This window comes from Desmodus rotundus, chromosome 11, assembly GCF_022682495.2.
Source record: "Desmodus rotundus isolate HL8 chromosome 11, HLdesRot8A.1, whole genome shotgun sequence".
Taxonomy (NCBI): Eukaryota; Metazoa; Chordata; class Mammalia; order Chiroptera; family Phyllostomidae; genus Desmodus; species Desmodus rotundus.
Window position 1 is genome coordinate 58,761,899 of NC_071397.1, and position 16,991 is coordinate 58,778,889.

Here is a 16,991-nt window from a genome sequence, read left to right on the forward strand (position 1 = left end):
GAGAAGCAAAGGCGTATAATTTCTAAGTGCTAGAAATGATGCTTTTTAGAAAAAAGAAGAAACCACACATTCTACCAAAGCTCTGGCAAAACTAACCAAAAAGGGGAAAGAAGTTACAAATAACTCAAACTTAGAAACAATGAAGAAAACCACAGACAGGGAGAGTAAAGTCTCTTATAATGAAGAAATATTACACATAACCCTGTGCTAATAAATTTTAAAGTGCCAACAATACAGACCATTTTCTAGGAAATACAAATGACCAAAGTGATCCCAAAAGAAAAATGATCGGACCACAGCATAACCATGAAAGTGGAGGAAAAGAGCCCACAGCTGGAAAGAAGAGTTTTTCCCAGACGGCTCTACAGCACGGTCTTTCTTTCTTTCTTTCTTTTTTTTTTTTCAGTGTTCTGACTTGAATTTTGTATTTCAAATACAGAAAAAAATAGTAAAATGCTAAGTATATATTTTTCCCCCTACCCCACCCCAGCTGAACCCCCCTCCCTCCCCCACCTCCACCCTCCCCCTTGATTTTGTCCATATGTCCTTTACAGTAGTTCCCGTAATCCCCTCTCCTCACTGTCCCCTCCCCTCTCCCCACTGACCATTGTTAGATTGTTCTTAACTTCAATGTCTCTGGTTATATTTTGTTTGCTTTTTTCTTCTATTGTTTATGTTCCAGTTAAAGATGAGATCATATGGTATTTGTCCCTCACCGTCTGGCTTATTTCACTTAGCATAATGCTCTCCAGTTCCATCCATGCTGTTGCAAAGGGTATAAGCTCCTTCTTTCTCTCTGCTGCGTAGAATTCCATTGTGTAAATATACCATAGTTTTTGGATCCACTCATTTGCTGATGGGCACTTAGGTTGCTTCCAGTACTTGGCTATTGTAAATTGTCAGCACGCTCTTTCAATTTGGACGCACCAAACACCCATGCTATTTGAACTGTTCAACAACTGGCGCAACGGCCCACACTTAGTAAGTGCCCACTTGTGTCTACCATTGTGCTGCATCTTTCAAAAACACCATCACTTCATTTTCGCTACAACCATACAGTGGCCTCCAAACTATGTCAGAAAACTGAAACCCAGAGAGGTTAAACAACACGACCAACGTCCCACATCTGGTGAAACTGTAAAGCTCAGATTCAAACCTGTCTTTCTATGGCTAAAGCTGTTCCTTTAATGAAAATACACCACTGCCTTCCCATGAACAGGTTCCATAATCTCTAAGGGTCCTCATTAGTTTCTGGGGGAGACAGGTAGAAAGAAAATTGTGGAAGCAGGCAGACAATTTAGGAGGCGACTGACCATCTAGCTCAGTGTCAATGCGTGCCTGAACAAGGACAACGTCAGCAGAGATGAAAGCAAAGAGAAAAGTACGAGCTTTTATGGAGTCAGAACTGGCACTCCAAAGAGTCTTGTGTGTGATTAGAGATCCAATTCAAACAGTCAGAGCCCCACGCCACATTATATAGAAGAGTCCCAGACGCCTTTACCATGGCATATGTCTTGGTTTCCCCGAGGAGAAGAATTACAGCCATAAACACCGCCCCCACCCCCGCCAATTCACAGACTCTGTAAACGACAGCGAGGAGTCTACTAAACTTCAGCTCCTTGAAAGTGGGCCAATAATAATCAAAGGTGTCATTACCTTTCCCCCATTGTGTCTACCTAAGCATTCTCTAGGGCAGTTTTCCCAAGCTTCCTGGATCTTAGGAATTAATTACGTGAGGTACGTGGGAGACAGAGCCTCCTACTGAAGTCAGACGCTCCAGAGGTAGAGCTTGGAGATGTTGAACAAGTGCCCGGGGGATTTCTAGGGCAGATGCTGTCTCCCCTGGTCATGGCAGAATGGGGTGGTGGATGGGTGTTGGATACCTAAGTGGGGAAGACGGACAGAAAAGAAGAGCCCAGGACAAGTCGGACGTATCTTATTTCTTTAACTGTTAGTCCTCCCAAACACACCATACCTGGTATCAGCATTTCTCATAAAGGAACTGTAGGCGATTGAAACCAACGCCGAGTAATGGTCTACAGGGAAAATATCAATGTTAAGTGTACACCAGCACTTTAGCATTACATCAACAATTTAGGGTCTGCTTTTCTAAAGTGGAGCTTTCCCTGATTGTGAACAAACACAGCTGGATACCTAGCTTCTAGCTGAGACAAGCCTTGCCTTCCTTTCCCACTGACCTCTAGCAGCTCAGAGGTTCAGTGGTTTGCTCAACTTCCATCTCTGGTCCTCCCAAGCTGGAATATAGTTAATTACACGTCAGCATGCACCACATCTGTCTTGCTTATGACAGTGTTCCCCTTCCTTCCTGCCCCCTCCCACTTAACCTAATTCTCAGTAAAGTGAGCACACAGGTAAACTTGGGGCAGGGAGAGAAAGGGAGGGAGCAAGCAAATACGGAGAAGGGAGAGAGAAGGACACCGGTGGACCTGTGGTATGCAGGGTGGCCAGTGTCCTCCCTTCTCAGAGGGACGGTAGCTCTAGTAGCTGTCCTACTGAGCATAACCCCAAGCTTTTCTTATTGCCAGCAGAACCAGCCCAAGGGATGAACAGTTGTCTGGCGTGTGACAATCAAAACCCCCTTGCTTGGGACCCAGTCACTCGAACAAGTGACAGAGGGCTGAATGACTGGAGATCACTGAGGCCATTCGCAGTGCTCCGTGGAAAGTGAAATTCCCGCCCTGGGCCCCCACAAGTACTTGGTTCCTGCCTGCTCCAAGCCTGGCCCCTTCAGCCCATCCCAGGAGCTGGCCCCGTGGGCTTGCCCTACGTCCCCCAGGTGCCCACCTTGGCCACTATCAGTTTCTACTGCTTGCATCGAAAACCTTGTTGCACAAGGCCAAGAGAAGGAGAGAGAAAAAGAAAAGAGAAGGCAGTGCTTAGAAAAAGTTGACCCCGTTCCAGTAACACCCTCATACTTCCTACAACTATCCCATCCACAGATCAAAAGGCAGTTGTTCCCTAAAAACATATTTCAACTACGGGTTTATGAGCATTCTGTTTACAAACTATCATAAGGCTAAACACTTCCATAGGAGGTGGTGAGACATTTAAGACCTCAGAAGTCCTGGAGACTGAGATCATATTTGGTAATACATTTACCCAAAGCGTTTCCGGTTTCCACTAGAGCAGGGATGACGCAGTGGGAACTCTCAGTTCAGGTCCTTACATGACACAGTAATGGGTGTTCACAGCTTTGCCGGTGGGGTTCAGAAGGCAGCAATTAAAAGTAACACTACCAAACAGCTTCAAGGTACTTTTGACCTAGTTTAATCATCATTCCTGAGAACAATGAAACGAAGAGTCACAGTTCCATTAAATTAAAAAAAAAAAAAGCAATGCTCAGTATGTCTTTAAAAAAAAACTAGAATTCAAAAGGAAAACCCTGCTTAGTTTCATGGATTAAAATTGAGAGACTTGCAGTTTGACCTTCTGACGAAGGCACCTGGAGGCCTGGAGTCGCAGTCCTGCCCGGACACACTTAAGCAGGGGTGCCCGAGCTGCCTGTCTGGCCTGCACAGGCCACTGCTGCGGATGGAAAAGGAATTTCCACAAGCATTTGCTCAGCCGGGTGTCATTACAACCTTGGCGCTAGAAGATTTGAGTATGATTACATTCATTTTATAGATGAAGAAAATGAATCCAGGTAACGTAGCTTACTACACTCACAGACCAAGAAAATGGAAGGCCAAGGGCTACGATTTGTGTGTTCTGACTTGTAGTCCCGTCTGGCAAGGACTTGTTCCTTCATCCACCCTGCCTCCCAACGGAAGTAACACCGTAGATGCCTGCAAAGCTCACGGGGTGAAGGCACCATCCACAAAATGGATAGTTACAATTTGTCTTCAAGTCTTCAAAGGACACCATAAACCAAACCAGTCTTTTATACTTTTAATTAATGTATTCCACAGTCCCATAGTAGACGTGATCTGCTGTCTCTGGCTCAGAGACATTGAACTAGAAGTTCACGGTGCTGGAAGTCCTGGGAGCAAGCTGTCTCCTGTTGGTTCTACAGCCTGAGGGCAAGTGGCCTCAGGGAGAAATGTGACAAAGGAATCCCTGCACGCCTAGCTCCCTACTAGTTCCTGCACACGCTGGCTCTGTTCTACGCTCGGGAAAGCACTGTGCAGGGAGATCTAGGCCACGCTGGTACCAGAAGGGAACAGAACAGAAATTCTTCACGCTACACACTTTCAGGGTTGATCTTAAAGAATGCAAACAAAAGCAAGAAACAAACAAACCAACCAACCAAAAACACACATTTCATTAGACAAGAAGCATAACTTAAAGCAGGTGCTGAACTCCCTAAACTTTGACCTCCCTGACATTAAAATACCTATACAGAAATCCTAGGCTACCCAAATATCCTGGAGATGATCAGAAGTCCTTTAAGATTTAAAATCTTTCCTGCCAAGGAAGGAAACAGTAAGGGGACAGGGGAAGAGAAGGGTGACATTTCCAGGTTTCTTAGCCTGCAAGACAAAGATTTCTCCTCTCTACCTTCCCTGGCCTCTTATCAGCAGATGTAATGGACCACCCCTAACTATTCAGCCAAAACAGGATGTGGGAAGGGAGAGGAAACAATGTCCTAGAAAAGAGGACCTATGTTGTGTATTCCTTTGATCCTCCCTGAAACAAATGGTAATTTTGCTTTTCAAGAAAGAATGAACAAAAACAAATGTTCTGCTCTTGTTTTTAGCTGATTCCTATTAGAGTTCTTCTCGTACAATCCACAAAAGGAATAGAGCTGTTGCTACTTTCCCTTTCCCCAGGGGGAAACAAATAATTAGTCACCCACATACATACACAGCTGACAGCCTCTACCTTTCCTGCCCTCCTGTGCTAAAGCTCCAGGACAGTTTCTATGAAAGCCAGACTTGACAATTAGTTACAATTAAGACAACTATCTCCTAAAAAGTATACATTCTTCCTTTCTCTGTCTATCTGCCCTGTAGTAACTCAGTAACAAATTGTGGAATATTCAACTATGAAACTGAAGCCACAAAAGATAGTTAGGATGAGGAGACTCCTCAAGAGGTAACAGGCACTTGCTTCTATCCAGACTGTGGGGCTGCAAACCAAGTCCAAGCAACGTAAACAGAATCTATCACCATCAGAAAGTAAATGTGCTCTACAATGGGCGGAGAAGCCAGGAAAAATAAACATGCGTGTAGCACTCTCACAGTGACCTGAGAGTGAGATTGCTGCCTCAGAGAAGAGAGCAAAGGAAGCAACTCCCAGAGCCTGAGAGTCGGCAGAGTGGTCCCCTGGCCAGTCTAAACAACAGTCTCTACGATTCTCCCGGACCTGTGGTCCATCTGCACAGTGATAAACACAGGACGGTTTTAAAGTCTCTGGATTTGGCCACTGGGTCACTGCTGATGATGAAGAGAAGGGTTTACATGGATGGGAGATGTTACTGGGAGACAATGGGGGGGGGGGTGGCGGGAATCTTCCAGCTACATTGAAGGACATGCAGAGTACCTTGTAGACAGGCAGAGGAAAAGAGGGGGATGGCCTGGGGTAAGATCTGAAATAATATCTTGAGCAGGGCATACCTGAAGGGGCCTGGAGACCAACTGGGGAAAGAAGAAAAGATCACGAAGAGCAAAGGCAGAGTGTGGGGTTTGGGGTTAGCTTATTTGGTTTGCCCCAGGAAACTCGAGGGAAGTTTAGGAAGTTAACGATTAGGAAGTCAACCATGTGCATATTAACATCATGGATGGAGGACGAGGGCTCAAACTATCTCAGTGTCACGACACTGGGGTACAACAAGACACCACGAACTTCCTCCTACAATCTGCAAAGGGCAAGCTGGGAACCCTGCTGAATGGCAAGTACGGGCTAACTGCCTGTTGGCTCCTGCCTACCTACTCCCGAACGATTTTAATGACTGCAAACCTCCCCTCCGGCACCTTGTGTTGAAACTTCTCACTGTGCACCACTCAAATGTCTCTACAGCTCAGACTCGTCAAGCGTAGAAAACACTTAGTAGATAAAAGTGGTTTGAAACAGAGCTTTCCCTTAATCTTATTTTTGTTCTTTAGTTTTGTATTTCCATCAAGATGCTCCTAGAATTGTTTTTATGAAAGTAGTTTTTCAAGTTGCAATTATTTGAAGCGCTGCAATCTTGCATCCTTCTCCCACTTAATATTCTGCCATAAGCACTTTTTTATCTTAGTAAGCAATCTGTATAGTGCAACATTTTGATTCCCCACATTCTGCTGAAACACTACGCTATTGCTGGAAATGGAGATCATTCCCAATTTTTCACTACTTACGTAATGCCTGACGCTGGCCCTTTTTAAGATCTCCACAAATCCAATGTAACATCATTACTCTCCCAGTAGACTTGAAATCTCTTCTTCTTTGTCAAGTATTTGCTTTCTGCTGTTGCTCTCAGACGGGTTTAATCTTTCACTATTGATGGTATATATGAGTACTACTGATGTTATATTTACTTTGTATGCATTCGCTTTATAATGAACTCATTAATTCTATTCATAGTAAGTTTTCAGTTGCTTCCCTTAGGTTTTCGAGATACACAATCATATAACCTACAATCAGTAATAATTTTCTTTTCTCCTGTCCAAATGTTGGTGTACTTTTTATTGCACTGGTCGAAGCTTTGCAAACCTACAGAAACAGTACTGACGCAGACATTCGGGCCTCCTGTTTAGACTGTTTTTTTGACTGAGATGTCATCTTGGTAAAACACTATTATTCCAGGTTATAGTTTTAGATTTTCTTTCATTTCTTTTTTAAATTTGTTTTTAATATTTACTAAGATAATTATATGGCTTTATTTAATCTAGTAATATTAAACTATTCTCCAATCCCTGTGATAAACTCTTTTCAGAAAATCTGTTAACATTTATTTATGCCCTTTACATCTGCCTTCACAAGAAAGGCGGCCCGTCCGTGCGTCTGCTGTCTCACACAGCTGCCACTCGCCACCTGCAGCCCCGATGCGCCTGGGGCGGGCCTGAACTGACGTGTACTGCACGTGTGAAGTACACAGCGTGTCTCAAAACCTCGTCTGAAGGGATGCAAAATATCTTACTGTTTCATATTAATTACATGTTGAGATGTTAATACTCTGAGTATACAGCTGACCCTTGACCAATAAATAAAGGTCTGTGCTGTGTGGTCCACTTACACGGGAACTTTTTTCAGTAAGTATAAAGTCAGTTCTCTGTATCCCTGGCTTTGCATTCTCATTTCAACCAGCCATGGACTGAAGACAGAATTTCAGTACACGCTTTGGGATCTGCGGGCTGAGAGGGTGGGGGTGGGGGTGGTCCTAGATCCAATGCCCCACGACCAAAAGTTATTCCCGGATTTTGAACTGTTTGGGGGTTGGCACCACTAACTCCTACACTGTTCAAGGGTCAACTTCACTACATTAAATAAAATGTATTACAATGATTTCCACCTGTTTCTTGTTACTTTTTAAAATGTAGCTACTAGAACAATTTGAATTATACGTGTGGCTTCCATTATATATCTACTGTGCAGCGTGGGTCTGCTCTTTCCTCTTTACAAAGCATCTCTATTAAGTTTTCACATCAAGGTTGGATTTACTTCTACGAATCAGTTACATTGTGTAGGATCTCCTCGAATCGGGAACATTTGCTGTAAAATGTGTTTATATGGGATTTGACAGCTTGAAAGGATTCATCCAGATTCAACTCCCCCACCCTTGTTTTTGAGAACTTTCTAAGTTACTAGTCTGCTCTGATATTCTTTTTTAAAGGATAAAGCCTTAAATGCCAGACACTGTCAGAAATGAAGAGCCCATATGAAATACGAGGTGAAATCAAAGGGCTGCCGAGAGCGGTTCAGCTACCAGTTTTCCTTACTTCCTGACTGGGTGTTACTGAAAATGTAACAAGCAGCTGCTTCTTTGTTTTGGAACCAATGGGAAGATCCTCCTCTTTACAGGGAGGTACGGCTAAAGCACCTTCTCGTGCGCAGAACTAGCACGGCAGGACACGCTCGGGCCACTCTTCTGTTCATCAGAAACACAATCCCTGCCTTTTCAGTCCGAGACCAGAATTCATCTCAGGAGATCGCAGACGATGTAGCAGCCTTCGTCAATAACAATCCCGCTTAGAGAGGAGGGAGGAAGGTGTGTAAGGAGGATGCCGAGGGAGGGCAAAAGTTCGCACGAGCCCCGACACCCGAGGTATGCTGTCTGAACCGACTCGTGTGGGAGTGGGGCGGTGGGCGCAGGGTCCACGCAGGAGGACCTACGAAGCCCCACAGCACACACCTGACATGAGTATGCTCGTATGTCTACAGCTTGTATTCCCAAAGCTCTTACACCCAGAGTCTTTTTTATTTCTTTTGCTATTTTTAACATCTGAAGTTGAAAACCACCTGGGCTACTGGGTTCCGATACTGGCTAGCTGAGTGACCTTGGACATGTTACTCAATCACTTAGTAACTCAGTTTCTTCATTTGTAAGATGGGGAAAATAAAAAGTTCATTTGAGGGTCTGAGAATGAAATGAGATAGGGTAGGCAAAGCTGTCAGCAAAGCGCCTGGCACACAGTAAGCATCCGGTAAGTGTATACCATGAAAATATCAGTATATACTCATGAGTTCCATCCATTATTGACTGTAAAACCACTAATTAGCAAAGAGTCATCTACTCATAAGTGGCTTGTCAACCATAGGACCAGCCATTATTAATTAAGGATGGCAAAGTGTGCACCCATTAACACAGAAACCAAAGCTGGGCCACTCTGGCCTTGCTGAATCACTCAATCACCATCAAAGACTGAAGAGATCCAGGATGTACCCGTACTTCACAGTAACCATCAAAGAGACAATCCTTGGGGACAGTCTTCCAAGAGACACGCAGGAAGTTTATTACCCTTCCCTGGTGCTTTCCATCACCACAGATTATGTGGCCGCCTGGGATTCTCATTCCCAAACTCAATCCCTGTCTCAGCCCAGGCCAGTGCTGGATGACCAAGGTCATCCGTGGCCAGTTCCAGGTGAGGAGGCAGCCCCACACCTGCTCCCTGCTCCTCCTCGCTTTACCTGTAAAGGCAGAGCCTTCACCTGTTCCTTAACATACCTATCTGTTTCTCATTTGAGAATCTCTACCTGTCTGCCTCAATAACGCAATGGTTCATGACAGAAAAATGAAAACCCCAATACTGATCATTCTCAACTGGAAAAGGGAGAGAAGGAGGATCACAGACAGCAGTAAAAACCATTACAAAGTCTCAAAATGATGCTATGCTCACATCATTAGGGGAGCAGTTTCAGGTGTTTCTACCATGAGAAGCCATGTCTAAGTCCTCCCGCACCTGTGGTCACCGTCACCACTAATGCCAGGGGAGAGGGCAACGCAAGCCAGAACAGGTGAGGGTGGTGAAAAAAGAAAGCAGGTAAGGCAGCGCATGAAGGAAGAAGAAAGAGATGACATGAGACCTACTTGAGTAGCAGCAACCTCGTCCTGCCTCCATTTTTTCTCTTCCATAGATTATCGTGCTCAGCTCACCCCACTCCTCTCCTCCTCCAGCTCTTCCCCAAGGATACGGTGGAATCTGTAACCCCACTGACCAGGAACTGTGGAGCGGGTGATGGGGAGGGGGGGAATCCCACCCCACTGTCAGGTCCACATCAGGAGCGAATACTTTCCTGACAAATCTGAATTGCCTTGGAAATCCGAGTTCAGTTCTCCAGAGAACATTGGCTAGGGGCCGCAAATACAAGAGGTACTAAGACACAGGCTTTTCAGAGACTGGCCTGGAAAACCACCCACAGTGCGTTTAACTTTTTTTTTAAATGGTAAACGTACTCTGGGATTCTAAAGAAACTGTAATCAAATTCTGGAATGGTGAGCAAATGAAAACTGTATACATATTCTTATGTAAATACAGTTGTAAATAAGAGTCACAGAACTTGAAGTGGATTGGAGAAACGCTATTCCCTCACCCAGGCAAACTTATTTAACCACACACAGCATGTGTAAATGATGAGTCCCACATGATGAGGCCTGGGAACTCCAAGGAAGAAAATATATCTGTGGGAAATAGCACTTAGAAGTAACTTCATTAATGAAATGAGACTGCAGCTCAAAATACTGTTTCTCCAAAAGAATAGGAAAGCTTTATCTTTTAAACAGAGCAGAAAATTCTCCCCTTCAATCCTTTACTTCTATAAAATATAAGAAGATACTTATTAGTTTACTCATAATTTTGTTTCATCTTTTATTGTTACATTAAAAATTAGCATGTAATCATACTAATTTCAGCTTTTAGTTTTCAAGACCTGATATTTGTTCAATAAGATTTTCTTCCCTTTGGGAAAAAAATGGGTTGGGCAGTATTTTCTTTTACATGATTTTTCTCTAGGTTTTCTTTTGGTCAAAATAAGCTTTCTTTCTAATATTTTCATTTCAAATAGTTGGTTCATCAGTGTCACTACAAACCATAAACATTACTCAGGAGAGTTACTTGATCTTCTCTGGGGCTAAAAATACTTTCACCTTTTCCCATGAATCACTTGACACAAAGCGGTAGTACGGACATGTACACTCCCCGTCCTGCCGCAGAGAACACAGGGAGGTACCCAGAAGGAAGAGTCACGGTTAGCAACGTCTGGCTTGGTGCTAGCCACTAAGGCTGCCTTGTCTTTAATTATAAGCCCCGATTACCTTTGTCTGCTCGCTGTCTGGGTCTTCGAGCCAAGCATAAGGGTCAGGAATTTTATGCCCATGATAATCCTGTACCTGCAAAAGACAAAATGAGTCACTAGAGCATCGGTGTTTAACCCCAATTAAATGATTACTTTCTGAATGTGATGGAGACATAGGAAAGGGACAGACAAAAACAGCCCAATTAGCTCACTGGCAGCACGTGTGCCCATATTACCACGGGAGCCAGAGTTGGCAGGTTCTCAAAGGTGTCAAGCCACCCTTCGTGAAAAGAATGTTTTCCCTGGAGAGGGAAGAGGGATGAAAGGTCAGAAGAGGAAACGGCTCTGTCTGTACAACACAAAACAAAAGCCGGCTGCTGTGCTAAAGAAACCCGAAAACGTGCTGTCGGTGGCACAGCGCAGAATCACACAATGCAGTGGGGCGGGAAAACCGCACGTACGTGTGCTTATTTTCCCGTTCTGGCTAAACTCAGTAACGATTAGAAAATCTCCCAGCGATATATGATATGATCAGGCTTGCCTTTAAGTCTCAACTGCCACAAAGAAAGTGACTAATGTGTAGTTATGATTCTAATTGGCATCCGCTGAAAAGGTGGACTTAAATGCAATGAAAGAGCACTTCTAACTGAAGTCTTTCTTCCTTTTTGTGTATTGTTATGGAATGTTTTCTTTACCCTGATGGAAATAAAATTGCTTGGTGAAAGCAGGGCCTGGCTGAGGGGAGGCCTTTGGGGGCTCCCCTGGGGGCTGATCATCAGAACTACCTGGGAGCTTAAAGAAAAGCCCAAATTCCTGGGCCGGCCTCTGAGACAGACTGAGTCTAGACCAGTAATCTGGACACATCCCTCCCCCAGGTGCTGATGCTGAAAGAAACTGTGCAAAGGTAAAAATCATTACAAAACCTCTCCGTTTTGTGCCATCACGACTAAACCAGTTCACTGACACCACACTGACGGTGTCCTTCCGACCCAGTCTCTGAGCGACCCCAACGTGCCAGATGAGGCTTCCCATCCACGACTGCTGGGAGGACTACCGCTACCTCAGATGAGTTTTTAGTCTGCCTGCTTGCTCCATGCTGTCACACCAGGAGGTAGAGGCTAATCCCTAAGGAAAGCAAACACGCTCCCGGAAAAGAGAAAGCTGCTGTCTCTACTTCTGGTCAAAGTTCCCGTGTGGCTGCTGCCGAGTAAGAGGCATCCCCCGAGACCAAAACCCCAGGCTATCTGCAAAGGGTCTGCCTCTGCTCTCCCCTGGTGCCAGGGAAGGGGACACCTGGGGAGATGCACACCTGGAAGAATAGGAAATTAAGGTGGAACACTTGACGGGGACTGACACGTGCAAGGAACATAAAACCAGACTAAAACTTCTGATGAGTCTTCATAAAATTACTGATTTTCAGGGAAAAAAACCAATTTTCAAACCCTACCTAAAGCCACTACATTTTACCTGTCACAACTGAATGTAAGTTTTTTATCTTCTCAAGTTTTTCACACACTTTGAAGTGGTTATAAATTATGTGTAAAGTAACAACCTTCTTCTTCCTGCCAATAAGAAACCAGATAAAGAATCCTGTAAAGGACCTTCCAGTTCAACGCTGGATTGGCAGGAACAAGGTTGGGCGACATGCCCAGGGCCACACTGAGTTCACAACCAGAGTTGGGATTAAAGACAGTCTGCCAACAGCTTTCCCCCAATAATCCTCAGAGGGGGCAGACCAGACACTTCAAACATGTTCCTCGGTTATGATGTTACTAGAATCTACCCGTATCCAGACTTGACTTTTCATATGGAAACAAAAAGATTAACTGGAAACCATGATAGTTTTATAGCCAAGTAAATGAAGGTGTTGCCAAAGGCTAGAACCAAGGCAATAACCCTTTACTGAATATCCACACTGTGGTGCTGGATGTTTTAAAGGAGCCTGGTAGGGGGCTTAATGACATTCCTATTGTACACATTCAGGATGCAATTCAGGGCGGTGGTAGGAGTAAAGGCCACAGATTTGCCATTCACTCAGAGGTCCCTGGCAGGTAACCACTGTGCACAGCTCACAGCCACATGATCTCATCTGTCCTCACCGTCCCAAAGACACTCCCAGCAGCCAGGCGCCTGCTTCCCCTTTTTTCTTCTACACGACCATGTCTTACAAACGGGGTGGTCACAGAGCCGCATCCCCTGAATTCACGTGATGCAGTGTCTAATTCTCTCATCTGATTTAAGTTTGCAAATCATTCCTCACCTCCCCTGAGCGGCTCCAAAAAGAGAGCCCTGATAAGCCACTGCTACTATTCAATAGTTTACTCACACAGTTCAACAACTTGCCCGTTACCCTCAGGATAAAGTGCAGACATGTACCCATAGCAGGCAGAGCCCATGAAGCCTGGCCCCACTTTTGTTTCTTTCCCAACCCTATCCAAGCGTGTCCACCCACAGATGCTGTGTTCACAAAGGCCTTCCTGCCATCCTACAAACACATGCAGTTTCACGGCCATCGAGCCCTACGTAGCTACGGCTTTATTTTAGTCATAGGGCCAGGAATGTCCTTTCTACCTTATCCAACTGGCCAACTTCTAGGCTCAACTTACATATTATATCCTGCTACCGATGGAAATTAATCCCATCCTCTTGTGTTCCCCACTCACCCTACACACTCTTCTAACCCCTGCCGCAAGCATGAATTACCGACAGCAGCACTCACAGGGGATGGCAATGGCATTACACAGGAAGTACCATGGTTTCCAAATTTCTGCTCACCAGAGCAGAAATCCACCAGGAGGGGTTGCATGCTGCAACCCCACAGTTCAGCAGGAGACTGCCCAGTACGTGGGAGAAAGATAATCAAGTGAGAGAGACAGAGAGCTACAGCAATGTCTAGTACTGCTGGAGAGAAGTAAACCCATCTTAGAAATCAAGGCTATAATGTGAGCAAATGCTTAAGTCCATCCTACGGCTTAGTAATCGGGACTCATGCTGCAGGAGAAAAGATACCCCGTGCAGGCTACCAGGGCTGAGATGAGTACCCTGTGGGATCCACAGAGCAGAGTCCCGGCTGGGCCACAGTTATTTCCCCTGGGCCATGAGGCTTAGTGTTATCATGAGTTCTTTGGTGAGGAGGAACTGGAGAGTATTAGAATCCATGGTACTGTATATATACCCTTTTGAGTTAATTATTCATAATCTGTATAATGTCTTCATGAAATCCTCACTTAACCCTTTCAAAAACTCTTAAACATAAATAAATGAACTGTAGGATTCTGGAAACACAAATAGGGAAAAACAAAGTGAGAAGCAACCCCCCCACCCCAAAACAAACCAAACAAAACAAATCTGAAAGGGCCCTCATCAAACCACATAATGGGTAATTGTTTCTATTTTTGTCAATCCCGAAAACTCAAAGATCCTGAAGACCTGAACGGAGATATTCACGTGTCTTCCATCACCAAAGTCTGGCACACCGCAGGGCTAGACTGTCATGTGAATGAATGAAAGACAACATCCTTACTGCAGAAGCCAGTAAGCCCTGTGGTTAGTTTGTAAGCCAGCCCTAATATTTCATAGATGAGAAAGAAGGCTGATAACAAGCAAATGATCTGCCAAAGGGCATCCTACTAGTGCGCGACCAGCCAGAACAGCACTCAGGTCTTACTTGGTCTGTCCTTTCCATGCTGACAGGATCGCTTTGCTCCCAAACACAAACGAAACAACCTTCTGAACCACAGGAATAGGGCTTCTTGGGCTGTTAGAGTAAATTTAATACGCAAAAGGTTAAACAGCCTTAGAAAACATGGTTACCAGATGGCCAGGGGTCAACGAAACCGTGAATGCATCAGTGACACTTGGAAGTCTTAATTTAAAACACTATGTCCTGCCCTGACCGGTGTGGTCGGGGGTAAGGCATTCTGCAAACAGAGAGGTCAACAGTTTTGATTCTGGTCAGAGTCAGGGCACATGCCTGGGTTTTGGGCCAGGTCCCCAGTGCAGAGAGTGTGAGGGGTAACTGATTGGTGTTTCTCTCCCTCTCTTTCTCCCTCCCTTCCTCTCTCTCTAAAATATTTTTAAAAAATAAAAAGAAAACTACATGTTCTTTATTGTAAAGCCCAGTATCCTTTAACCTAAAATGAGATGTGCTTTAAAGTACAATCTGGCATAAACTGGGTCCAAGTAAGCAGAATAAAAATTATAACTGTATTATACAAAAATATTTTTCTTCTAATTCTATTTTAAGTAACCTGAGAAATCTGGCTTTTCCTAAGAGAATCATGCCTACAAAATTTGGATGCACTACAGTTCTTAAGATGCCAGATTTATTTTTATACACACAGAAAAAGCTGTTTGTCCACCAGTTCCACCCATTGGATCTGAACAGTTACCCTGAGTTCATCTACAGTTTAGGTAAATGGCAGCTAACCCTTTCACGAGGCAAAACTTAAACTCATCCTGAAAAAGCCCATTCCTTCTCTCTTATAAGGCCTCTCTCCCTTCTCGCACCCGATGAACTCCTTTTCTTGTTTAGGGAAACTTGGATCAGCACGGCCACACTTAGCGGTCACTGTTCCCCTTCCACGTTTCTCTGTCTCTGCATCCCCAAATGCCTAGCACCTGGCCTTGGGCAGGGTAGGCGCTCAATACACGTTTTAAGATCGAATGAATGAACTTCAACTGGGAGGATTTTAAATGTGGAAGTTTAAAAAGTTTGCTTTGTGGTTAAATTCTATATCACCTACACATACACACTCTTTCTCCTACCACCATATTTATGGCAAGAGTCTCCTCCAGTCAAAAAGCAGTAACACTTCCTACCTGGGCGTCTGCCCTTGACCCCATTGATGTTAGGCAACCGCCAAGCGGCTGCTGACCACAGGCTCCGCCGCCAGCAGCGGTCAGTGACGGCCACTGGAGACTCTGCGGCTCGGGAGGAGCCCCGCGCCCCCGGCCGTTTCTCGCAAACAAAGGCCGAGGGGGAGGGGAGGGACGCAGGGGGCAAGGGGCTGCGGGTGAGGCAGGGTCGGAGGGGAGCCGGGTGGGCACGGGCAGTTGTACTCACGGCAGTCTCGTCCCGGTACACGTCGGGGTACTGGAAGGACAGCATGGCCAGAGAGAGCAGGGGGTCGCGTGGGGCGTGGGCTCCCGGAGCAGACGCGAGCGAGCTGGCCTGGCTGCGGGGCGAGGCTGGGGCGCCGGCAGGAGCGTGCAGGCTACAGAACGAGGGGGGCTCTCGGGTGGGGCTAGCACGACAGGACCGGCAGAGCACCGCGGAGACGTCCGGGAAGCAGGAAGCAGCTGCGAGCGCCGGAGCCCCTCCCCGGCGGGCGGGCCCAGCGGCCGCGAGAGGAAGCCGGGCGCGGGCGTCAGAGCGTGCGCCAGGCGGGCTCACAGCTCCCTCTGCAGGAGCGCGGGGCGTGGGATGCACCGCCGGGACACGCGGGCCACCGCTGTACCCGCCAGGGCCACCGGCAGCCGGGCCACGCCTCTGGGACCCCTGCGGGGGCGCAACCCGCCACCCCTGCCCCTCCACCCCTCGCCCGGCGTCCAGAACAGCAAGGATTACTTATTAGTCGATTCCCCCACCTTCCTGTTCCTGAAAGCAAAGATCTTACGGTGGCCTAATTTCCACTACCTGCCACTCTGGACTTGGAAGGGAAGGGATAATGGACCGTGAGGACCTAGAAGGGAACACATCTCTCTTCACTCCAACACCCTGGTGGACAATGGAATATGTTTGACATCTGGAATATGAAGATGCTTTGAGTCGTCGGTATGACAATGGATGAGCCCTTATCTGAGATTTACCCGTTAAGAAGGGACCAAAGTGGGAGGACTGGAAATTATCTGGAAATCATCTAGGGTCTTTTGTTCATTCTGTTGGGTTCCTCTATCCTCTCCTGCCAACACGTTTGTTTAGTGAGCACCTACTATTGCCCCTGGGGTGGGGGAGGGTATTAGATTAAGATGCTTGACCTCAATGTGATGACAATTTAATAATTACATTTCTTCATCTCTTAGCTAGTAGATGATATGTCTTCTGGTCTTGCTTCCTGGCCTACCTGGAAGAAGCTTTATAGCCTGAGCTATGGTGTGTGCTCAATGTGTTTTGTACCCCTGGTTTCTTAAAGTCCTGGGAGGAGTCATGGGTGTGAACAGAAAGTCCTTCACATCCTGAATTCCCAGTGGACATGGTATCTACTGTAAACTCCTGTCTTGTGGTTCTTTTCTATTATTATCTCAACTCCATGTCTCACCCCTAATTCAGTGTTTCTGTTCATGGCAGGATATTTTATTATCATGTTTTGCATATG

General features: G+C 45.8%; 1 protein-coding gene across 1 annotated transcript in view; it reads right to left on the reverse strand.

The window, feature by feature from the left end:
* PREP (prolyl endopeptidase) overlaps positions 1 to 15,985 on the reverse strand; it is a 105,054-nt gene extending 89,069 nt beyond the window's left edge. The window contains exons 1-2 of the mRNA XM_024551771.3: positions 15,740 to 15,985; positions 10,694 to 10,768 (exon numbers count right to left, since the gene is read on the reverse strand). Coding sequence (XP_024407539.2) covers positions 10,694 to 10,768; positions 15,740 to 15,784 — 120 coding nt within the window. The 5' untranslated portion in view covers positions 15,785 to 15,985. The remainder of the gene's footprint in view (positions 1 to 10,693; positions 10,769 to 15,739) is intronic.
* Positions 15,986 to 16,991: the final 1,006 nt, after the last annotated feature.